At 36.3% G+C, this 26,782-nt stretch overlaps 1 protein-coding gene across 1 annotated transcript in view; it reads right to left on the reverse strand.

Moving 5' to 3' along the window:
- Positions 1-26,782, reverse strand: part of GALNT18 (polypeptide N-acetylgalactosaminyltransferase 18) — a 430,583-nt gene that overhangs the window by 117,280 nt on the left and 286,521 nt on the right. The window contains exons 4-6 of the mRNA XM_003773612.2: positions 23,936-24,119; positions 20,121-20,318; positions 13,777-13,891 (exon numbers count right to left, since the gene is read on the reverse strand). Of these exons, the coding sequence (XP_003773660.2) occupies positions 13,777-13,891; positions 20,121-20,318; positions 23,936-24,119 (497 nt within the window). The remainder of the gene's footprint in view (positions 1-13,776; positions 13,892-20,120; positions 20,319-23,935; positions 24,120-26,782) is intronic.

The following is a 26,782-nucleotide window of genomic DNA, read 5'->3' on the forward strand; positions in this document are numbered from 1 at the left end:
TTTTTTAGGACTAAGGTTTCAGTTCACCTAGTATTAGTGACTTGACCTTATAAGGGGCAGCTCACTGTTGTCTCACTATTGCCCTATTTATCTTGTATAGGAACACCTTATTATGAAATTTTGTTTCGTCCTTTCTAGTCTAAAGGTCATTCTTTTTCTCAGTGGAAAACAGAAATAAAAGAATGAGTGAACAGCTCTGTTTCTTTCCCTCATTTGTTTCTATCATCTAATCTTCCCCAATGAGGGGCTTCTCTTCTCTCTGATTTTTTCTTTTACATAATAGGTTTGTTTTCCATTTCTTCCTCACCTCATTCTAACCTTTAGCATTCCTGACACCATTTTTACAGGAGAATGTCACTTCTTTGTCTTTATTCTCCTAAATTACCTCTAGAGGAGCAACAATATCTCTCATATAAGTTAGGTTGCTTTTCATTAAAATGTGTTTAAACCTTCTTTGAGATTTAATTGTCTCAAAAGACTAAAGCTTGGGCTATTAATTTGATTCTTAGTGCCTTAAGCACATAAGTCATCCCTTAGCAGTGACATTCTCTGAATGGTATGCCAGCAGAGCCATCAAAGAGGCAGGGAAGCTGTGGGTCTCCTGAAACATGCTGTTATAATTGGTAATTAATAACAACAACCTTAACAGAGTGCTTAAGGTTTGCAAAATACATTGCATATATTACCTCCCTTGATTCTCATAAGAAGTCTGGGAAGTAGATGCTTTTATTATCCCCATTTTACAGATGAGGAAGGAGCTATGAGAGGTTAACTGGTTTTACAATAGTCCCACAGCTTAGAAACCAGGATTCAAACTCAGTGCTTCAGGACTCCAAATCTAGCACTCTATTCACTTTTCCATCTTGTCTAAAATGAAAATCATTAGTCAGTATCCTTTTCTCAATAAGTTATAGTTAAGTAAATCTTCCTCGTTAACTATTAGATATTCTACCAGTATCCATTTCATTCCAATTCTGAAATTGAACTAGCAGACTGGCCTGGTTTATGTCTGGCCTACAACACCTTCCCTTGGTTCCTTCTTCATTTTATGTCTTTTTAAAGTTCAAACTAGTTGATGAGTGCCCTGTATATCCACATTATTTTTCTTAAGCAATTCCCTTTTTTCTTCTTCATCAGAGTTGCTTCTCTTTAAATCATTAGAATTTATTTCCTGAAAGCATCTTGTGACTCCTAGGCTGACTTCCCCTGTCAAGTTTTCCTTGGAATTCTATCTATTATTTCTTTGAACCTCACAAAAATTTAGGTTACATGTTAAAAACCACACCCAGTTTTCTTCTCCCTTTCTATTAAAAATTCTGAAATGGAATGGTAATCTCACACCAAGATTCACAGCACTTACACACCAGCAACCAGTTATTTTTGCTGGTGAGATCCAGAATAGGATTTTCCTTTTTTGATTTTGCCATCCTTTTGAAAGTTAAAAATATTAGGAAAATATGATGTCGAGAAATTATTAGTTACTCAGCTTTTGATAGAGAACTCCAGTAGATGTTTGAATAATTGTGGTCTCCAAACACTGTTCATCAAATATTTGTGCTGAGCTTGTGGTCTGTTTTCAAATCTCATGAATTATATTTTCCTTTTGTACAGAATATTTTTAGTGTACTCATGACAAAATCACATTGATTTTAATGTCAACTGATCTTCATCCAAATGAAATCCACTACTTTTCCTCCTTTGTTTCCTTTTCTTTTCAATAAGATACACCTTTCCAAAGACTTATTCTACTCATGGCTCTGATACCACCAAGTTTCAGTGGCCTCTGAGGCCAAATTTAACTTAGCATCTTTAGTTTATTTTGTTTGTTATAAACACTTTCTGAATTTATATGTAGATATTTGAGGTGATGGATTTCTGGATCCTTTATTGAGTTTCATCTTTTATAAATTTTAAAGTACCTCAATTACCATTCTTCCTACATCATACCTAATCATTTAATCAATTCACTTAGCTTGGGAGATTTTTGTTGATAGTTTTCTTTCTTACATTTCCTTTTTAGCTCAGTAAATAAATAAGATTCCAGGTAAACATATTCTCAACCAGCCCTGCTAGGTATATTCTATAACTGATCAGAATATTTTCATTTTTATAGTTTAAGCCATGGTCCAGAATACAAGTCACATTTTCTATTACCATTTTGTTTACCAACTGTTTGCTTCCCAGATCTCCTTTTTATATCTGAATCAATTGCTTTTCATGGGCGGCAATGATGAAAACATTGCTTGTAGTCCTAAATTCTTTAGTTGCATAAAAAAATTAATATATATTATTGAAGGAGATTATCCAAGATGGTGGTATAGGAGGAAGAGTACAACTCATCTAGCCCAACAACTAGCTCAACAAAGATTTAAGAAAAACACCAGCTCAGGAGGGAAAACGAAGAAGTCTTTCTAGCACAAAATCACACATTTGATGCATAGATCAGAGCAAAAAATATGGAGTAGACATGGTTAGAATCTTAGACCCTGACCCTAGGCTAAGAACAGGGACTCTATTTGGTGCTCAGTGATTCTCAAAGTATGGTCTAGAGAATCCTGGGGATCTCTGAAACCCTTTTAGAAGGTCTATAACTTCAAAAATAGTTTTTATTTCCAATATGGTAAATGTTTATAAATATAATCCAGATAAACAAAAACGCTTTGGAGAGATCCTCAATAATTTTTAATAGGATAAAGATGCTGAAAACAAAAGTTTGAGAATCACTGCTCTAAGGGATCACAGATTCAGATCCTAACTTGGAAGAGGGTCCAAGCTCTGTAACTCTAACAGAAGGATCATAGGTTCAGTTCCTGGGGTAAGAACAGGATTAAACATTCTGCCTGTGCTTTAGAAGAGGGCCCAAACTCCATTGTCCTGACAGGGAGGAAATCATAGACTCGGGCTTCAGACTATGAATGGGGTCAAAGACTCAGTTGCAACTGAATAAAAAGCTGCAGCTCTGTTTTTCTTATCACAGGATAGATTCAAATATTCAACCTCTAGGTCCAGAACAGGGTAGGCTGTCAGTGGCCACACTGTCTATCTGATACCAGAAAAGGATTGTAGACTTAGTCCCCAGACTCCAAAAATAGATAATCAGGTAGTGCTGTTGCTCTAAACTTGTATATCTTCTCACAAGCTGACAAGGGCTGGGGCCAGAAATTTTACCCAAGATCCTAGATCCTAACTGGGATCTGGAGTCTGTTAAGACTGGAAATAACCAAACTGTGCCACAGATCACATTGCTTATAGTTTGCTGAAAATCCCTGGCTCAAGCTTCCCTTGTGGTCCTAGAAGAAAATGACATTTAATACATAAAAATGTAGCAACAGCATTTAAGAGGAGACAGCCCAAGATCATACAAGATCATAGCAGGACTCCAGAAGTATGGAACCTGGTCTTAACACAAAATCTCAAACTGATAAATGAGGATAGAGGAATGATAAATCTAAAATAGATGATGAAGAGCAATTGTCATGCCAAGAATAAAGGGTTTAACATAATATTATGAGGGATGTGAGAATCTAAGAAAAGGAGTTGGAAAAAATGAGTGCTATGCTGGAAAGATATATAAAGAGAAGTAATAATGTTTTGCACAAAAACCACAGAAATGTACTCAAATACACTGAAAATCAGAATGGACAAAACAGAAATTAATGACCCTAAAAGACAAAAAGAAATATTAAAGCAAAAGCAAAGGTTTGAAAAAATAGCAAAAAATTCAAAAAACAAACAAGGAGAGAGAATTTAAAAATCATTGATTACCCAAGTCATGACCAAAAAAACAAGACTGGGCATCATATTACAAGAAAATATGAAAAAAAAAAACCACAGTCCATATAAAGAGGGCAAAGTGAAAGTAGAAAAAAAAATCCACATATTTCCTGAATGAAACCCTAGACTGAAAGTTTCCAGGAATGTCAAAATACAGAGCTTCCAGGCCAAAGAAAAAACACTGCAAGTATTCAAAGAGAAAGAGTTCAAGTACTATGAAACACAGGATCACATAATATTTAGTAGATTGTACTATGAAGACCATTGAATATATTAGTTCAGAAGATTAAAAGATATAGTCCTACAATGAAAAATAACTTATTCAGCAAAATTGAGAATAATCCTACAGGGCCAAAAATGAATTTGTAATAAAGCAGAGAAGTTATAAGCATTATTGATGCAAAGATTAGAGCTGAGTAGAAACATTAAAATACAAACATGGCAGTCAAGAGAAACATAGCAAAGTAAATACAAGTAAACAATTGGAAGGGATTTTACAAGAATAAAGTATCTGCATTCTAAATGGTCATGAGAATTGGATGAGGATTTAATTTCTACAGAGTTACAAACTTAAATTAGAGAAATACAGAGAAATGAAACTGAAACCTAAGAAATGAAACCTCAGGTTTAGGCTGACATGGAACAAAGGAAACAAAACTTATAGAAAAAAAGACACAAAACAGAATAAGTAATACTCTATTAGATATAATTCTGGGTGAGGAATCATACTCAGGAGGGGGAATTGGGCATTCTGGATAGGCTGTAATCTCTGTAGCATCCAGTCAATGGGGAATCAAGGGAGGGGCTTGTGTTTTAGTGGCAGGGGTACAAAAGGCATGCTCAGATGTTTTTTGGGGTGTCTATTTCCAGGCACCTGAATTATGAATGAAAATTCTTTCTTGTTTCCATCAGTGGGCCTATAGAATTCTCGATAAGATGTTTGTTTCTTACATGAGGAGAATAATACATGTTTCTTCAGAAACCTAATGTCATCAGGGTTCAGAAAAAGAGTTAAGGCAAAGATTCTACAGTGGTTTTGTGATATTTTTTATAATCTCAAAGTAAAAAAAAACACAGGTGAACATATTTCACTCACTTTGAATGCACAAATAGAAGTCAATGCAAAAGAGAAAGGGGTGGAGAAAGAGCCATCACACACATCTCATTTTCAACAGAGTGTGTTCTAAGATGCACACAATTTAATTCAGAAATATATTCAAATCAACAAAGAAACAGAGAGAGGGAAAAGAGAGAATAAGAGAAAAGGTAGATTCAGGGTGAAATTAGCTTTAATGAAAACAAACTCCAAACTTAGAGTTTTTTTTTAAACAGACAATTGTCAAATCCTATGACATGATAAAATGGGGACTCTAGACAACAAACTTTTGGTAATTTTTCAGTAGATTGAAAGCCATATTTTCTAAAATGTCATTGAACTTGATTTTTTTCTGTTTTGTTTTTTAGTTGTAGTTGTAATAGTTGTTGTCAGAAATAAAAAGACTCAGGAAAGACGAAAGTGGAGCAGGAATGGGGCGTACGCTACTCAGAGGTAGTTGACTTACCACCTGCTTGTCAAATAGCATGCTTCCTTCCTTTCCAAGACTAAGTGATTGTTTCGTCATGTAACAGGAAGGAAGGAAGGAGAGGAAATATGTATTTATATAGCATGTACAAGATGCTAAGAACTATACTAAGCGTTTTGATCCTCACAACAATTCTGGGAGGTTAATGTTATTATTGTCCCCATTTTATGTTTAAGGAAATGATTAAAAGCCACCTAATCAGGGTTATGCAATTATTAAGTATCTGAGGTCAAATTTAAATTTGGGTCTTCCCAACTCCAGGCCCAACACTTTATCCAATGTGCTTCCAGTTGCCACAAAATAGCTTATTTTCTCTAGAATTGTGAAGAGAGGGAATAAGAAGGGAGCTTCCTTAGTTGTTACCAAGTACATCTACCCCCTACTGCTTATATGCCCTATTACAGTAATATAACAGATTTCCAACCATAGAACAGCATTTCTGAATGGTAATCAGCCACCATATTTTCTGTTAGTTTTCTGCAACTATTTACTACAAGGACATTGATATTCTGACCTAGTTATATCTGAGAGGATAGAAACAGTCTTAGATAATGGTCAAAGAATTACAGAATCTAAAAACAGGAACTATCTAAATAAATCCAAATCTGATAAAGAATAGAGCTGTTACTGATCCTGTAACTCAAAGTTATTCCTGCCAAACTCTTATGATATTAACGGAACACAAGGCTTCCTTAAAGATTCATGTAGAGAAGCATGAGTCCAGAGCTGCCTTCTTTTATCAGGTATCATCTGTCCTTTTATCTATCCTTCCTCCTTTAATGATCAGTGTTTTCACAAGTGTAACTTCAGCTTCTTATATCCATGAGACAGCCCATGACATAGGTAGATCGAATATTATTCCCATTTTACAGATGAAGACACTGATACCCAGAATGATGAAATGAATTTCCCCAAATCCCAGAATTCCTTAGTGGTTGGAATCAAGATAACCAAGTCTGTAACAGTAGTACAATGGACCATTTCTTTTTATTTTTTTTACTGAAACTTTTTATTTTCAAAACATATGCAAGGATAATTTTTCAACATTGACCTTTGCAAAACTTTGTGTTCCAATTTTCCCCTCCTGTTCCCTCACCCCCCTCCTCTAGATGGCAAGTAATCCAATATGTCAAACATGGCAAAAATATATGTAAATCCAAATTTATACAACATATGTATATTATATATAATGTAAATTTTATATATTATACATATAAATATATGTAAACTCATATTTATATAATTATCTCGCTGCACAAGAAAAATCAGATCAAAAATGAGAAAGAAAATAAAATTCAAGTGAACAACAAAAGAAATGAAAATGCTATGTTGTGATCCACACTCAGTGCCCACAGTCCTCGCTCTGGGTGTAGATGGCTCTCATCATCACAAGCTCATTGGAACAGACCTAAATCATCATCTCATTATTGAGAAGAGCCATGAATGGACCATTTCCTACAAGCTTCTTGACATTAGGTGTTGCTATGTTTATGGCATGCAAATACTGCCTTCACATTCCCTATACATCAGCTGCTCTTTTTTGGGAGATGGTAACACTTTCATAAAGAATTTTAATGATGTTCAATGCTAACATGGTAAAGAACTTATATTTCAATATTTCAAGAAAACATAATTTCCTCAGGATGAATGCTCCCTCAACCACTGAAGTTCACAACCTCTTTGAGAGATCTTCATGAATTTTTGTGGCTGAAAAAAATCTCATCACCTTGCAGTCAACCTTCTAATGGTGAGGGCACTTGTATTATCATTTTAAAATAAGGATGGCAAGAATCATCTGTTTTCTTAAGAAATGCTGATTTCAACACCAAAAGCATTAGAATTCAAAATTGAAAAAAATTGTTAAAAATTGATTTCATATGTATTTCATAATAAAATGCTATTTATGATGTAAAATGTGAACAAACAAAACAAAGACAGAGTCAATCAGGTCCTCTAGAATATTTGACTCACAGAGAACCTAGATTCTTGACAAAAGGCAATTACTCAAATGGCCATCCACCATAAGAACTAGATTTAATTTATATGACCAATTCCATCATCATCAGTGATTGCTCTCTCCCTCAATGTTACATCACAATCTAGTCAAGGGCCAAGGAACTGTTGTCTTTGTGGCCTCAATAACAGTAAGGAAATCACTCAAAGCAGAACACAAAATAGTAGTAATGTTGGTTTCTTTGATCTTTCTGGGTCATAGATCCAATAGCATCCGAGATGCTGTTGATCCAGCATTAAAATAGTCAATGCTATAAACCATTATTTTTTTCTATCATACCATTCTATATATTCTTTCTTACTTGATAGACCAGTTTTATGACCAATGACACACTCTCTAAATTAAGGCTGTTCAAGGTAATAGGTCTGACTGTAGTACAAACAGAAGGCTGTGGCTATAAATGGGGATTGTACCACCAACTCAAATGTGACAAAGTATTTGAGTTAAAGGGTTTGGGCTGAGACTCAAGAGATTTGGGCTTTTGGAGTTCCAACCACTAAGGAGCTCTATGATTTGGGGAAACTCATTTTGTTTCTCTGGGACTTGGTCTTCATTTGTAAAATGGGAATCATGACATCTGGCTTACCTGTTTCATGGATGTGAGGAATTGAAGTTACACATGTGAAAACACTGAAATTATAAAGCATCATATAAAAGTAATGAGTGATGAGTATTTTTTATATTCATTCTCCAAACCACAGTGCTCAGAGTCTCTATCCTGGCTTCTGGGAGACTATGCTAATGGAACACAATTTTCACCCAATGCAATGAAGCCAGAGAATTTCATATCACAGGAGTGAAGACTTATTTGCCTTATTACCAAAAACCACACTTGCTAAGTTCATAAAATCTTATTCCCTGAAAGTAGGACATCAGTTAAGACACTGTTGACCAAAGAAACTGACTAAGACACAAAGGAATTCTGATTTCCAGAGGTAAAAGGAAGGTAAAAGGAATTCCAGGCACATTGATGGATGAATAGTGGATAGTGTGTTGGGCTTGAAATTAGGAAGTTTCCTTTTCACAAATTCAATTCCAGCCATAGACACTTACTAGCTATGTAGCTTTATACAAGTCATTTAATTGTTTGCCTCAGTTGCTATACTTGTAAAATGAGCTACAGAAGGAAATGACAATTCCAAAATTTTCACCAAGAAAACCTAAATGGGGTCATAAAGAGTCAGACACATCTGGAGCAATGGAACAACAAAGAATAAGGTACCCATTATAAGTAATAAGTACTAATCTTTTAAAGTACTGGAATATTATCATTAGCCAATAATCAATAAATATGTATTAAGTGTCCACTATATGGCAGACATTGTGCTAGTTAATCATTACAAACATCTTCCTTCCCAGCTCCAGCTGCTGAAAATCCACCAATCTTTAGGCTCAGATCAAATTTCACTTCCTTGAGTCTCTTATTGCCACACTTGGGAACAAAGGCACTGTACCTTATAGATGGCTTTCTTTTATACTTAGATTATATTTTCTATCCTAGTTATCCATGGGCATGTTTCATGTAGCTCCATAGCACAGTGGAGAGAGTCAGGAAGACTTGAGTAACAAATACTGCATCTGACACTGATTAATTGTGCAAACATAGCCAAGTCACTAGTGATAATTTACTCCTCTGTAAATGAAGGGGTTGGATGTGATGGCTTGTAAGGTCTCCTCCAGTTCTAATTCTATGATTTCTGGGTCACTTAATATCCTATGAACTCTGAGGTAACAAGGACTAAGGCATTCATATTTGTATGAGATGTTCCTAACACAGTGCAGTGAGCACAATATAGCTTAAATGGGAGTCTTGAATTTTTGTTATAACTGTTGTCATTATTTTTTTTATCATTATCATTATTCAACAGATTCTTAGAGTTAGAGACTCAGACTGAGAAGGGATGATGTAAGATATACAGTCCAACTCCATTCAATAGGTGAAGAAATTGAAACTCAGAGATTACATAGTATTATGTATTAATATAACATATATTGGAACTGGCCTGAATTACATTGCTATTACATAGTAGAACTTGGATTTGAACCTAGGCCTTCTTACTTCAAATCCAGTACTTTTTCTATCCTAATCATGTGGACATGGAAAAGGAAAATGAAGGCAGTAGTTGAAAATTCATATAGCTACCAATTCACTGATCTTCATCAATTCTTCACAATAATCGGCTGCTCTTATTGTTCCCTCCATATCATTTCCTTTACAGAATGCCCTTCTCAGTTTCCCTCCAGATATATAATTTGGCACAAAGGTAAGAATATCTTGGAGTTTCTGAAAATGAAGATTGGTGAAGGAATTGGCAAACCACTCCAATATCTTTGCTAAGAGAACCCTAGATGAGGTCATGAAGAGTTGGACATGACTGAAACATAACCAATCTGCAAAGGGATATGGGACCTGAGGAGCAAAACTCTGGTCATCCGCTGGGAGAAGTTTAAAGTGAAATGTGATTATTTTAAGTACTTTGGGGGAAGAGGGTACAGAAAGAATTCTAAATCTGAAATTTCATCAATACAGAAAAATTCTTAGTATAGACTCCCTACCCACCCATACAGATGAGTAAGTCATGAGTAATTCAGAATTTTAGAGACTTGCTCTGCAAAATTAAACATGATCTAAAAGATCAAGAAAAAACTTTTACAGTGGAGGAGAAGAAGGGGAAGGAGGGGGCCGTGAATTAACTAATCTCATCAGAATTGGCTCAAAGAAGAAATAGCATACATACTTAATATGGGTATAGAAATCTATCTTACTTTGCAGGAAAGTAGGAGGGGAAAGAGGATGTGGGAAGGGGGACGATGATAGAAGAGACAGGAGGAGGAGATGGTCAATAGCAAAACATTTTTGAGGAGGGAGGGTCAAGGTGAAAGGAGAAAGAGAATAAAATAAATATGGGGAAATACAGTTAGCAATAGTAATTGGAAAAAGAATTTTGAAACAAGTTTCTCTGATGAAAACCTCATTTCTCAAATATATAGTAAACTGAATCAAATTTATTTAAAAAAAACATTCCCCATGATAAATGATAAATGATCAAAAGATAGGAACTATGCACAAAGGGCTATAAAATCCTACATATCCTTTAACCTAACAAAACCACTACTGGTTGTGAATTCCAAAAGATTAAAAAATAAAGAAAAAGGATATATATGTACAAAACATATTAGCTCTCTTCTCAGAGCAAATAATTAGAAATTGAGGTGATTATTACTGAAGAATGGGATGAATAAATCATAGTATTTGATCATGATGGAATATTATTGTTCTGGGAGAAATGATGAACAGGATGCTCTCAGAAAAACTTGGAAAATCCTTCATGAGCTCAAACAAAGTGAAACATATTTTGTACAAAATAAAAGCAATGTTATGGGATGATCAGGTCTGAAAGACTTTGCTCTTCTCAGTAATATAATAATTTGCAATTACTCTGAAGGATTTATGATGAAAAATGCTATCCATACCCAGAGAAAGAACTGATTATATGTAAATACAGACTAAAGCATACTTTTGTTTAAACTTTATCTTGATGGTTTTTTTGAGGTGGAGATCTACATTTTCTTTTATAACATGTCTTATGGAAATGTTTTGTATAACTTCACATGTACCTTCTTAAAGGGGTTGGAGGTGGGGAGGAAGGGAGAGAATCTGTTATTCAAAGTTTTAGAAACAAATGTAAAAAATTGTTTTTCATGTAATTGGGGAAAATAAAAAATATAAAAAGGATTAAATATGACCAGATGACTTCTCCCAGAATCTCCATTTAAGAGAGATTAATTAAATTCATTAAAACTTATCAATATCCTTTTATTTGTTGCCTTCCCCCATTAGAACAGAAATTCTTTGAGGACAGAAGCTGTCTTTTTGTTTGTCTTTGCATTCTCAATCCTTATCACAGAGCTTGGCACATAGTAAACACTTTATAAATATTTTGTGACTGATTGACTCAGTTTATGTCAGAGGCAGGACTTGAACCAAACTCTTTTTATCTCCAGGCTTGGTCTTTTCTCCACAAATTATGGGGCTCTTCGTCTTAGATACTATGATTCTAAAAAACTACATCACTGCAATTGGATTTGGATCTTTTCTCCACAAATTATGGAGCCCTTCATCTTAGATATGATCCTAAAAATTCTACATCACTGCAATTGGATTTTGATTATTTCAACCTTTAGTACATTTGAATTGGCCAGGAAAGCTAATAGTAGAAATGGGAACATACAGCTAGTTGATAAAACCAGTTCATCCAGCTTGAGATCCTCCTTCAAACTCATCAAGCCTAGGGAAGACTAAATGTAGAATGTATCAGAAAGGGAAAACCAATGCCATTACATGATAGCATTACACTCAAAGTTTATTTCTGCCTGACATTAAAGGGCTGCAATCTGTAGTATGGGGGTGTCAGCACATCTCCAACACTCTCATAAATCCACAAACCCATGGATTACTCCAGATTATTGCCCAGTACCATAGTTGTGATTGTGCTTAGCCTAGGGAGTTCCTCAGTGGATACACAGGATAAACTACCAATTTGCTGCCATAAATCTAGGGTATATTCCTGTTTCAGTCTGGAGTTAATGATGTGCTGGAGCAGAATTACGATGATGCTGTATGGCTGTCTGCCTACCCTGTTCTAGAAATTCAAGAATTATCCCTTTAAACAATCAAATTTTTTACTTCAACCATTTGAGATCAACATCTTTCAAAACATCCCACAATTCATCATTTTCTTTCACCAGGAAATGAGAACAAAAATTTAACCTGGTCTTGATGACTTCAGGTTGTTGTTATGAATATCACTCCTATTTTGTATCATGGAACACAGGGATTCCTTCTGATAGTTTGACCCTGCACTTAATAGGATCCCTTCTGATAGTTTGACCCTGCACTTAATGGGTCCACGACACTGGGCTCTGAGTTTTTGCAGTATAGTCTTTTTGTCTCCTCATCCCTATCCCCTGATACTTGCCCTCCTACCACTGATGAGCCCACATGTATTTTGCCCTATCCCTGATTTTAGCTTGCTACTTTTAACATGCTGAGAATATAGATAACAAGGGTTGGTAGAAATGTACATAAAAAGCCAGTAAATTTATATGAAGGCTTGAAGATTGTCCTAAGAGTATAAGACATGGGTTCTGAAACATCAGTTTTGTCTGCTAAGAAGTAAACATTTTCATTCTAAACTAGATTCTAGATATGTGTGGGAGGAAGGGAGGAAGTGGGGCTGATGGTAAAATATTATTATAATAACAATCTTACATGTGAGGAATTTGCGCTTTTTCAAAGTGCTTTCATCATTAATGATTTCAAAACTCACAATAATGTAATAAGTCACCATTATGTCATCATTATGATCACTGGACATATGAAGAAAATTAGAGACAATCTGAGGAAGCAGCTTTGGGTCATCTAGTCAGATTCAGATGGAGATATTATCCCTGGGCTGCTGCTTTTACTGCTCTCACTTGGGGGAGGCTGGATCCCACAGAATAGAACAGAAATGTCAAAATCTCCCATTTTTTGTGAACTCCAACTGTCAGATGGTTCTGGGGCAGCGTGGGAATGCCGCTGTTGTTGTAATAACACTTTGTCTCTGCCAGGAAGGAATGAAGGATTTTGAAGAGTCAAGAAGGAAAGGAATCCTATGTTTTCATAGCACCTTTAAACCCCCAGCACTGAATTCTCCTCAGTTATTTCACCGCACACATAGATATTGCATATGGGCCTGTAGACCAGAGTCGCTTTAAATTCAAGGAACTGAAATGCCACACAACTCTGGGTTATCATGATTGACTCCCACGCCTGATGGTAGCAGAGTTCACAAATCTAATTCCCTGACACAAACCCGGTCATTTCTACCCATTCTACATAGGCAACAGGAGGCACCTCCTGCCTGTAGCACCAATCCCCGCCAGCCACTTCAAAAGGACAATATTATGTTTGGGGTGAGCATTTTATCTAGGAGCCGTGATGGAATGAGATACCCGGGCTGGCAAATGATGAATAAATGACCAGGGCTGAGAGAGCAGGGGAAATGAGGGTGATTATGCAGGCACCATACTCTATGAATATATTAGCTCCCCAATAATCCTGTGCATTCCAGCTGCCTCCAAAGCAATTTCCCTCCATTTAAATGAGTCTAGGTGTCGGGAGGATCTTTCCTTGCTCAGCTTCATGCAGGCTGCTGCTACTGCATCCCTCTATGAAGAATGGGCTATCTGTTGGCATGAGCTGCCCACAAACACCCCCTGCACCTGCTGGGCTCCAGCCAATCTGGGTGAGATTTTGAATGTCCTTGACATTCAGTCTTTCTGCCCACAGGGCAGTTCTGCTCCATTTCTTCATTTTCCCATGTTCTCTCTTAAGTCCTTACTCCCTAGAAACAAACTCACCCTGATCCCCAGCTCCACATTTTCTCCTCCATAGACCTCCATTCCTTCATCCAATAAGCCGATCTCCTGGAAATATTGCCTGTCCACAATAAAGCAGCCAATGAGGGCTGGGCTCCTGTAGGCAGGATAGAGATGGAAACAGTTATCAGAGGTTGCCCTTTATGGACTCCTGTGGCTCAAAGAGTTGCAAGGGCCCCCTGGAGGTATGGTCTTTTGCTGTGATGGCTCATACCTGCCGAGCTATAGATAATCTACTGGGCAGTCCGCTCTTGCCAGCCCTTTTTCATCAACCTAAAGAAAGCTTCTCAATACCTAGAAAGAGGACAGAGAATAACTGTCTAGGGATCTCTTGCTGTGACATTGTACCAACTGTCAGCTTCCTCTAGAGCCTGCAATGATGTTCCATGGCTCCTAATGTGAGCCACATTTCCTACCTGATTCTTGACTCCCAGGTTATCCTTTATACACTTGGGGTCTGTTTCTACCTGTGCCTTCTACCAAGCTTCTGAGTATCCACCCTGTCTCCCTAGTTAGACTCTCAATATCATTCATGGCCCTCCCAATATTGAGAGATAGAGTCAAAATCTTGAAGTTGGAAGGAGTCAAAGAAGCTCTAGGAGTAATTTAGTGTAGTGGAAAAAACATATCTGAAGCTAACCAGCATGGGTTCTAATCTGCCTCTGAACTTATAACTATTAGAAAGTAATTTCATTTCTGTGTCTCAATTTCATTATCTAGAAACATGGATGGCAATATTTCTCCTTCAAGAGATTGATATAAGGAAAGTAATTTGTAAATCTTAAAGAGTCATGTAATAATAATAATTAATAATAATAATGATAACCGTAGCAGCATTTATGCATGATTTTAAGGTTTGCAAAGCATTTGAATATTATCTCACTCTTTACCACAACCCTGAAGTTGGTTATCTTTATTTTATGAATGAAGAAAATATGGTTGAGAGAAATAAAGGAATTTGCTCAGTCATACAGGAGTATCTGAAGTAGGTTGAATGAGTCTTCCTACCTACAAAACCAGTGTTCTAAGACTAGAAATCCACTCTACTGGTAGACTATCATTGACTTTGACTTTGTCCTCAAAATTCAAAGAAACAGTTCTGCTAATTTTCCATATATGGCCCAGCTTCTGTGTCTTTCCAGCTGTTACTTTTGGCTAAGTTATACACTATGTCTTAGTGTATAACTTAGTTATGCCTTAACCTGCTCTAGAGTTACTCCTAGACTGATGCTGACAATACAAAATCAGGCCAAATTCTGCTTTGATGTGAATAATGTAAACATCATTTCTGCTTAGCTTTAGGTTATATTTCTAGATTGTATTTTCACAGGAATGTACCATTTCCATTTGGGGCAGGGTTACTAGGTTGGGAGATCAGAAAATGCCATAGGCATGATACATAGATTTTTATTTCAGAAAAGTAGTTGACAAACTCTCCCATGACAACCAAGTGGATTTAGTGACAGTCTAGGGAAGTAAAGTAAGTGCTGGTTGAACATTACAATTTTTATTAGCAGTAAGATGGAACATAAAATTAGAAAGATCAGGGTCTTAGTCTTCTCACTGTCACTAACTCACATCCTTGGGCAAATAACCTCTCCTCTCTAAACATCAATTTCCTTTACTATAAAATGAAGGAGAAAGACTTAATTAACTCTTAAGTTCCTTCTAGCCCTAACATTCTGTGATCTTACTCCTGAATCATCTCCCTCTCTAACCTGAAGGCTGTCTCTAGTCAAGTAATATTTGGCTCTGTCCTTGGTACTGATCTGTTCAACATTTTAAAGTGAGACTTGGTTGAAGACTAAGATGATATACTTAGCAAATTCACAGACACAAAACTGGGAGAGTTAATTCATAGAACAGATGAAACTATCAAGATTCAAAATCATTTTGACAGGCTGGAACATTGAAATAAAAGCAATAAGATGAACTTTAGAAAGGGTGAATGTCATCCTACATTTGTCACCCTCATCCATCACACACATCAACACATACACACAAGTCAAACAAATGACAAGCTATGTATGTAATTGTGTAAACAAAGGAAAATGTGTGTTCTAAAAGTGATTCTTTAAAAAAATCTGAGGCTTTTATATAATCATAAGTTAGATAAAAACAAATGGTGCTAATGTGGTCACTTAAAAAGTTAATGTAATCCTGGACTGAACTAAGAGAAATAGAATAATTAGATCATGGAAAATAACAATCCTCCAATACAATAATATACCACAACTACTGCTGAATATCTTCAAATATCTGAAAGACTAGTATGTATAGAAGAGAAATTATTCTTTTCTGTGTAGGAACAGAACCACAAGCAATGATTGGAAACTAGAAGATAAATTTTGGTTCAACATAAGAAATAACTTTCTAATTCAATTTAATAAACATTTATTAAGCATCTTTTATATATAAAGCACAGTACTGAGGATACAGAGATGAAAATTGAATTGACTTATTTAATTCACTAGATTGTAAATCTTTTGAAGGCAGGGAGGGACTGATTTTTCTTTTATTTGTATCCTGAGCACCTAGCATAATGCTTGGGATATAGTGAGCATTTAATAAATGCTATTGACTGATTATCTGAACTATTCAGTTTTGAGGAACAGTAGCCATTGATAGGCTGCCTCAGTAGACTCTTGTCTGAGATTATACTTCTGTGGATCCCTCTGGTTTTTATCATAAAGTAAGAAGTATAAGAAGGAAGAACAGTATTCTCTAATTTGAGGAGGTTATTTGTCTATTGTAAGGATCTTGTTGGGCAATAGGCTTCATACACAGAGGGAGCAGTAAGAATAAATGAGAAGGTAAATAGTAGCATTGAAGTATTTTATCACATTCCCCCACTTAATTATTTTGATAATTGTGACAAGCCAGTGATAATCATAGGTGAAGTATTCTCCTGGGTAAAGAATCATTAATGATTCCCTTCTCTGAGCCAAGAGACCCCCAAGGGGATATGACATCGAAGCAAACTCATGTCCCTCCCCAAAGGATATTGCAGAACTAGTACTTCCCCTGCTTTCTTTAGTAATTTCTTACAAATACACAATAAAGAAAAATGTCCTCTTTGTCATTGTGCTCATATAGGAAACTCTGGACACGGTGGGGTGTTAATTAAAGAGGGCAGGGTGTTAGAAGAGGGCTAGTAGAAATACCCAGTGTTTCTCTGTAGTAGCATGATCCAGCTGGGAGGAAATGGACACTTCTGCCTTTGAGAGATCATAAGCTTGCTCAAATGGTTTCAAATCATTCTACTGAATAGTGCTATGCATTTCTGGCTTTTGCCTGGTGTTTTATCAATCTATGACCAGGAGACTTGATGGGAGAATGGGTAAAAAAGAAGAGGAACAGAGAGGATTAGGTACCCTTATACTGATGTTCCTGGATCTCAATGAGGAGATGCAATTATTGGGCTTCCCCTGAACCAGGGAACACGCTGCTGGAAGATTTCTCAGGGAAAAAGTGGCAGCATTGATTTGAGGAATGGCTGGACAAATTATGATAAATGAGTGCAATGGAATATTACTGTGCCATAAAAATGACAAATAAGAACAATTCAAAAAAGCTGAGGAAGTCTTGAATTAACTGATGCAGAGCTAAGCACACAAAAGAAGTAGGGGAGAAAAGTTTATGGGGACTGCAATGCTGTGAAAAACAACAATGCAAATCTTTGGAACAGTGATGATTTCAGAGACCTGTTTAGCAATGCATAAACATTTGTAACTCTTGTCTAACAAGAGTTCTTGAACTACAGGTGTGGAATGAAGTGCAGCTTATTAAATATGGATATCTGGCTGATTTATTTTGCTTAACCATATCTCTTTGTTGTTGCTTTGGGCAGTTAGGAGATACAGAAAATAGAGTACCTGAAGTCAGAAAGACTCATCTTCCCGAGTTCAAAAATGGTCTCAAACACTTCCTAGCTATGTGACCCCAGTTAACCCTGTTTGCCTCAGTTTCCTCATCTGTAAAATGAACTGGAGGAGGAAATAGCAAACTATTCTAGTATTTCTGCCAAGAAAACCCCAAAAGGCATCAGACAGAGTTAGACATTACTGAAAAAAAAGTGAACAATTGAACTTTGTTATGAGGAATGGATAATTGAATAAGGGGGAGTAACAGGGAAGTGGCAATGCTATTTTCAAAAGCATTAATAAGCATCTGTGAATTTTTTGGAAGAAAGAAGCATCAAGCTTTGTAGGTTAGTTTCCACCTTGCCAGCTTACAAGATTTTTATCAGCTGTAAGAATCTAGGATATTGTCTGCGTAAGGTGGACCATTGATCATGGCGGTCTTGCTTGGATGGCATTATAACAATCTCAACTATAGTTGCTGCCTTTCTTTTAGGAAAGGAGTTGCCTTACTTAACCCTGTCCAAACCAATCCCATTCCATAAGCATTTATGAAACACCTACTATGTATCGCATAATATTCCAGATACTATAAATGCAAAGACAAAAAGAAAATGTTCCTACGAGCAAAGACCTTTCATTCTACTTTGGTAATATAACATGTAAGCAGCTAAGGACATTTTAGGTAATAGATTTAGAAAATTGATCTATTGTATCATTATTATAGCAAACTTCTGGATTGGAAAACTCCCTCTACCAGGACTGGGTAGCACCATCTTTTCAACTTAGAACCTTAGAAAATTGCATAGAACACTAGGAGGTTAATAACAATAGTAATGATTTGGTTAATGCTTTAACCTCTGTGCTGGATTTTCTTAATATTTTCTCATTTTTTTCCTGACATACAGGCACTATTATTATCTCCATCTTATAGATCAGGGAATTAAGGTTAAATGCCTTGTCTGATGTCACACAGATAATAAGTGTCCGAGGGCAGTTTTGGATTCAGATTTTCCCAGACTCCAGACCCAAATTGTTCCATCAAGCAGGGTTACATAGCCAGTTGGGGCAAGAAGTCAAAGTTGCAGAGAGACTTTTGGTTTATTTTATGCTTATTGGGTATATGTTTTTATTTATTTATCTATGCATATATTATATTCTTTCAATAAAATGTATGCTCCTTGAAGCAAGGAATTAATGCATTTATACCTTTATATTTGCAGTGCCTAATAAAGTGACAGAGTTAAAGAGAGAATGAGTATACTATAGCTGATCAAATACTGAGCCTAGGATTAGAAAGACCTTAATTTGAATGCCATCTTGAACATTTGGTAGTTGTATAAGCCTGACCAAGTCACTTAGGATCTCTGTGACTCATGTATAAGATGGGGAATTTTAATAATAGTAGAGCCACTTATTTTACAAGGTGGTTGTGATGTTCAGATGAAAAAGATTGAAGACCTTAAAGCACTCTATAAATGTAAGTTATGATCATTATGTATTTTACTTGTTTTTTTAAGACTTATCTGACACTTGTGATCTCTTTTGAGGTTTTCTTGACAAAAATACTAGAATGGTTTGCCATTTATTTCTCTAGTTCATTTTACAAATGAGGAAACCGAGGCAAATGGGATTAAGTGATTTGCCAAGGTAACACAATTAGTAATCCTCTCAGGCTGGAACTGAACTCAGGTCTTTCTGACCTAGGCTTGGTACTGTATCCGCTGTCCATTATTGCACATAGTAGGTATTTGATAAATGGTGAATCAAATTGAATAATAATATAGAACTTTAAATTACAAAGAACTTTATGATGAAATTAAATTATTTGCTCTTCATAGCAATGCTGGATGGGACTGAAGTAGTATAAGCCTTATTATTCTCATTTTCTAGATGAAAAAATATGGATGACAAAGGGGAATTGACTAGTTCAAAATCACACATTAAGTGTCAGTGACAAGGATTCCAAGACTTCTTCTATGAGACCTCTTAACAGTTAAATACACTGTTAAGCTACCAGATCATAACTTAGTATGGTGATGATAATATGAGTCCCTAACAACAAAGAACATAGTAATTGCCTTGTAGGGCTTATTTTTTATGGATTTTGAATCATAAGAAGCTAAATCCACCCAATCCAATATATTGCATTTTCCAGTTGATAACACAAAAGATACTAATATCAGAGATGATTTGGGGTCTTGAACAGCTTTTGGAAGCCCCATTTTCTGTTGGTGAAATTTCAGTTGCTTTACTCTGGGGAAAGCCCTCAGGGTTTTGGCCCAACTCTCTTATATTTTCTTTATCTCACTAACTGAGAGTAGACTTGATGGGTGAGAGCAGATTAGCTAGTGGGAAGGGATAGATTTGGACTGGAGACCAAATTTGGGCCTCCAAGAGTGGATGGAAACTGATAATCTGCTTCTACACCAGAGGGGTAAGAGAACTATCAGCACTATCACGAACCTTATTGGAGCAGTTGAATTCTCCAACTTCCACCAGGACTTGGGAGGATTTAAATAGCGACACCATAGCTCCCAGTCAAAGCCTTGTGCAGCCAGAGGATACTCTTCAATCTCAAAATTATCATATTTGATATTGTCGAAGGATGGAGAAATGATCCGCTTCCGGTTTTCTTTTATCCTGGTGAGCACAGGTTCTGCCCTGGGGGAGAAAAAGGCAGAGAGATAGCTACTGCTGCAGAGATAGATCAAGAAAAGTGGATAAAATTCCCCAAGTAACAATATTCTTCCTCTCCCCTTGCAAAGGGTAAGTGGAATGGAACCCTGGATCCATTATAAGAACAAGCTAAGAAATTCCCTTGGGAGCAAGGCGAAGGCATTTTACCAAATTATAAAAGTTGGGTGGGGGTCAGAGATCAATTAGAGCTAAACTAAGACCCAGCATGAGCATCAAACTCCTCCCTTGTAATCTGTACAAATAATCATGTAAGATTTGCTTGAAGATTCCTCACCCCCAAAGCAATTCATTTCACTTTAGAACACCAGTAATTGTTAGGAAATTTATTATGGAACTAAAATTTACCTTTTTGTATTAATACATTAATGATACTATTTTTGGATCCCAATATCCAATATATTTCAAATCTATTTTTCTGTACAGATTATCATCTAACATCTTTCCAACTTGCCATGAATATAGTATGAAAGAGTTTGCCAATTACTTTACAACTGTTGTGTCCCCATTTGAAGTTTTCTTGGCAAAAATCCTGGAGAGGTTTGCTGTTTTCTTCTCTAAGTCATCTTACAAATGAGGAAACTGAGGTAAACAGGATTAAGTGACTTGTCTAGGGTCATACAGTTAGTGTTTGAGGCTGGATTTGAACTCAGAAAAATGAGTCTTCCTGACTCCAGACCTCATACTCTATCCACTATGGCATCCCTTAGTTGCCCCATCACGGAGGAGAAACACTTAAATCAAATGCGATTGTGTATTGTCATCCTAGTCGACAACAGTGGGACTCAGAAAGATTTCTTTTTGTCAGCTATCGTTGTGTGATATTTACCAAATCTTAGATCTGAAAAGGAGGACAAATCATCTATGCTTACCCATGTCTGCTTATGAATCTCCTCTGATCTCCTTGGCAATTAATCATCTGAATTTCTCATTGAATACCATCAGTGATAGAAAAATACTACTTTCTGAGACAGTTCATTCCATTTTTGAAGAACTCTCATTGTTATGATGTTCCTCCTTAACAATCGGATAACAACGATATTTTTCTAAAAAATGCTCTAATTCACTAATGATTAGAGAAATGCAAATTAAAGTGACCCCGAGGTTCTACCTCACATTCATCTGATTGGAAAAGATGACAAGAAATATAATGGAAAATGTTGGAGAGACTGAGGGAGAATAGGCACACTAATAGGCAGTGGTGGTGCTGTGAATTCCCAGTCATTCTGGGAAGCAATTTGGAACCATGCCCTGGAAATTCTGAAATATGCATATCTTTTGACCCAGCAATACCAAGAAATTTCCCCTTATACTGAACCAAAGCCTGCTTCCCTGTATTTCATATGATTGTAGGGCTATGGATTTAAAGCTGGAAAAGAAATAATAAATCTTATAATCTAATCCCCTTCATTTTTTAAATCCCCTTCATTTTACAGATATGAAAACTGAAACCCAATAATGTAATATGCTAAGTGACCCAGGACCTCTGTCTCCACAGCCAGTTGATTTTCATCATATCATGGTACCATTCCCACTTAGTTCTTATTCCCTATTTTTGTGATTTAAGCAGAACACATCTAACCCCTCTTCCATAGGCTATTCCTTCAGTTATTTTAAGACAATAATCTCTCTGGTCTTTTTTTAAAGACTCTGTCTCTCTGGTTTTTTGTCTGTGTTTCTCCATTTTCATCTCTTTTTCTGTCTCTCTTTGTTTCTCTCTCTCTCTCTTTGTGTCTCTGTCTTTCTCTTTCTCCAGGTCTGTCTCTGTCTTTGTCTATCTGTCTGTCTCTGTCTCTCTGTCTGCTTGTCTCTATCTCTCTGCATCTGTCTGTCTGTCTCTTTCTCATTCTACTGGTTATCTCTTGCTTCTTCAACCCTCAAGACATAAGTTGGGAAGAGTATTAAACATCCCCAAAGAAGAATAAGATTTGGGGGCCCATTAATACCAGCTTCGAGATACCTGTTGACTCATAATGATTAATGTGTTTCTGGAGAGGGCCTCTGTTCATTACCATTAGACTTCCTGCATAATTGTTTATTCAAATCAGCTTTAAATAATCCAATTCCATCTCCTATGCTGACCATAAATTTAATGAAAATGGTTTGTAAATGGCTGGAAATGCCAAATAGGAACTTTAATCATAAAAAACCTGTTAGCTGCAATCTTAATTCTGTTTGAGTTATGAGAAGACAAGTTCAGGTCTTATCTGTAGCAAGAAGGGACCTATTCTGCTTATTTCTTCCTGTTTTTCAAGTGGTCTAATGGAAAAAAAATAAACAAGAAATCAGAATAAGTGGGTTCAATTTTAGTTTTTAATAAATACTTAACTATGGGGTCTTTGGTAAGTCAGTGTCTTTTTCTAAATCACCTTATGGATGATGAAGAATTTACTTTATAAGTGAACTCCACGCCTGGCATTTCCAGGAGGTAGCTGGAAGTATGGTATATAGAATACTGGGCTAAGAGTCAGGGGGACCTGAGTTCAAATCCCACCTCAGACACTTCTTAATTGTGTGACCCTGAGCAAGTCACTTAATCTCTAGATGTTCAACCTAAAAAAATGAAATTACTGATAATACTTACCTCTCAGGATTGTTATGGCATTTGTAACAACAAAAAGTAGGCATTCTATAAATGTCCTATATAATTGTGAACTGCTATAATATTTTAAATAATGGTAATAGCTATAACATTTATAATAATGGTAATAATAGTTGACATTTATATGGCACTTTATAATTTATGAAATGTTTTATATATATTATCTCTTTTAAATTTCACCACAGCCTTATGGAGGAAGTACAATGGGCATGATTATTTCAGTTTTATAGATGAAGAAACTAAAGCTCAGAGAGTGGAAGTAATTTTGCCCTATATTACATATGTGGTTATGGCAGGATTTGAACCCATGTTTTCCTGGTGCTAAATCTAGCATGCTATCAATATCATCATCATCCCAGAAGTACAGATTTGTAGATTTAGAAGCTATGTCATCCAATGCTGTCATTCTAGAGATGGGAAAACCAAGGCCCAGAGATGAAATTATTTGCCCGTGGTCTAATTCCATAGGTTGAAAGTTGAAGAAATGAGATTTGAACCTAATTCCAGAATCCAGTCCTGTTTCCACTGTATCACTCTGCTTCTTATTAATATTAACTTTCTGTTTGGTGAAATATAGAGATAATTAGAAACTCCAAATTTAGGAGACCCAGTATTTATTTTATATGTATATATAATATATATATAATAATATATATATTATATAATATATGTCATATATATTATATAATATATATATATAATATAATATATATAATTTTTTCCATAAGGACTTAAGTGTTTTATTCACCCCAGCAAATGTAATCCTTTCTCTAGCAAAATAGGATCCTGGCACAAACAGGCACAAACATCCACGAGCAATCACTACTCAATCACTTTACTGGGTAAGCAAGGGAACGATCTCTAGCTATTGCTACCCAACGTGGGAGAAAAGGGTTGGGAAAAATCAGAGTTCAAGCCAGAAGCGCCTCCAAGATCCTTTCACAGAGAGCCCCAGAGGGATGACAGAAGTCTCAGCACCTACCAGCCTACATTGAACTCCACATGGGCGTCAAAAAGAGCGACCACTGGAGCTGTGGCTGCTCGCCAGCCGCTTACTCGGGAACGGATCAGCCCTTCTTGTTTGCTATGTCGGACCACCTTAATGAAGCCTGGCTTGTGAGCGTTCACCTTGTCCACGTAGTCTTTCAGCTTCTCCTTGAGTTCTTCTGTTGCAAAGGAAATGAATGGGATGTCAGAAAGAAGAAGTGGTAAAAAGGGAGAATTTCCCCCAAATCTCCCGTTGAACACAAAAGATTCTGAAGAGTAGAACAGACACAGAAAACACAGAGCTAACTCTTCAGCTAAGATCAGGTATGTGATCCTATACATTTCACAGATGAGAATTAAGCTGATAAATAAGTAACTAGTAGTGGATGTCCCTGCATAATTGCCCCAAAGCCTCCAATTGGCTGGAACAGTTTTTCCCCTTCTGTCTATGTCTCACACTCTAATCCTATTTTGAGCTTTAAAAAAATCAAAATTGCCTTAATCAACACCCACTCTGATAACCTATAAAATAGGGTCTCTTTTGGGACCAAAGTGACAAGTCAGGGAAACCTGAAGCCAAAGACTTAAGAAGTGGATAGGTAATGTCAACAGCTGCTTTTTCTTTTCTAGGAGGTAGTCATGGTAAAGTACCTGCTCAGGTTCTTTTGATTACAGCCTCAGGTTGTACTTCATTACATGAAAAAGAGTATTTTATGTTCCTTGATCACACACATTGGGAACGATGGGGGAAAATTGATGAACAGCCAAAGAAAGACAGAAAAATAAAAGTATTTATGAAGCACGATGTGCTAGACATTGTACTAACCTCTAGAAATACAGACAAGACAATCCATACCCTCAAGGAACAATCCATAAAGGAAAGAGGAGGGATACATGAACAATTGGGTTTGTTAGTTTCTCGTGATTGTCATGCATTGGCTTGATGATGAAGCATGAGAAAATTTATTCTAACATCTAAAGCCTGACATAAATGGGTTATTACTATATAAACACAACCATATACTTTTTATACCTATATAGAGAGTGACCACAAGAGTTTTCCTGGACCTATTTTATTATTCATTCATTCATACATTGATTCCAACAAACCAACAAATATTGACTAAGTACTTGCTCTCTATAGAGTATTATTCTAGGTACTGAGAGAGAGAGAAAGAGAGAGAGAGAGAGAAAGAGAGAGAGAGAGAAATCAGTACCTGTTCTCTTGAGTCTTACAGTCTAGAAGTAATATAAGGTCCAGCACAATGCACAATGCTACACAAAAAGTCAACAGAAGTGAATAAGAAAGCATTAATGAGAGGCCTTAAAAAAGGAAAGTATTTTTTTTATCATTTCAAAAGTTTGTTAATTGCATATTTTCTTTTTGTAAAAGATGATGGGTTTAGAGGGCAAAATCCACAAGAAATAGGGACAAAGAATAAGAGAGAAAAGGACTGTTCCTTTAAGAAATGGTCTCAGGTATGGATTGAGCCATTCAAAAAGTGGTAGGGATGAAGAGTCTATATGCTCTGTGCCTTTGGGCTAATTATATCAGGTGACATGGAATATAATAGGATGCTTACCAAACATAAGCTTAAGATTCATTCCCCATAGAGTTTACTTTAGTCCACAGCATGCTCCACTCTGATTATCAACCACAGACTCTCCCTGACTCCAGCTTCTTCTCAAATATAATCCAAGATTACCTAGACATCAGAGTATATCAAATCCTTCCCCATCCCTAGAAAAAATAGCTCCCAGCATGTATCTGATTGTCAGTGGGTAAAAATCACTGCTCATATGAAAAGAAGTTGGAATTGAGACTTTAATTTGGGGGATGTCTTTGTTAGATCTCAATTTAATGTATTCGCTGCTGATAGGATCTGTATTGCTTAAGAAATGTCAGAATCAGAGTATATTAGAAGTACAGGGTCCTCAGAGAAGATCCAGTCAACCTTTACCTAAGACATTAGTCAACAACATCCTTTAATTAAATGTCCCTAGGGAGTTGAATTAAAAACCTATCTTTGTTGTTCAGTTGTTTTTCAGTAGTCGTGTGACTCTGCATGATCTCATTTGTGGTTTTCTTGGCAAAAATACTGACCTGGTTTGCCATTTCTTTCTCCAGCTCATTTTACAGATGAGAAAACAGAGGCAAACAGGGTGAAGTGATTTGCAGGGTCACAGAGATAGTAGATATATGAGACTGTATTGAACTCATGAAGATGAGTCTTCCTGACTCCAGGTCCAGTGCTCTATCCACTATACCATTTATGCATATCTACTGAATTAATTACAACATATACCTATTTAATAAAAAGCATCATTCAGTGTTACTGACTTCATAGAATGATGGACTTAAAATTAGGAAGACCTTGATTCAAATCTCACCTCTGTCAATTACTAGTTTTGTGATTTTGGGGCAAATTACTTCACTCTTCTGTGAATTCTTGGTAGGATTGATCTACAAAGCCTGTGATGGTGAAGGGAATTTCCAAGCTGGAGACTCCATATTGGAGACCTCAGAAATCCTGCATATAGACATATATGCTTAAGGTCTTGGAGAAATTAAATTAAAAAACAACATATAGTTTCCCCCTTTAAATCATTCTGATTCTACTAAGTAATATAAATGGTGCTACGCCACGTACACATGATGGGGCAAAAGAGAAATCTAAACAATGTGTTATAGGAATATTTTAGGAGAGAAAAGATTCAGCTGAAAAGATCAGGAAAAGCTAAAGAGAGAAGATGGTACCAGAACTGAATAGGGAAGGAAGAGAAAGATTTTTAAAAAGTAGAATTGAAAAAGAATATTGAGGATGGTCTTGATAAATGCCTG

The sequence above is a fragment of the Sarcophilus harrisii genome, chromosome 6 (genome assembly GCF_902635505.1).
Source record: "Sarcophilus harrisii chromosome 6, mSarHar1.11, whole genome shotgun sequence".
In the NCBI taxonomy this organism is placed as follows: Eukaryota; Metazoa; Chordata; class Mammalia; order Dasyuromorphia; family Dasyuridae; genus Sarcophilus; species Sarcophilus harrisii.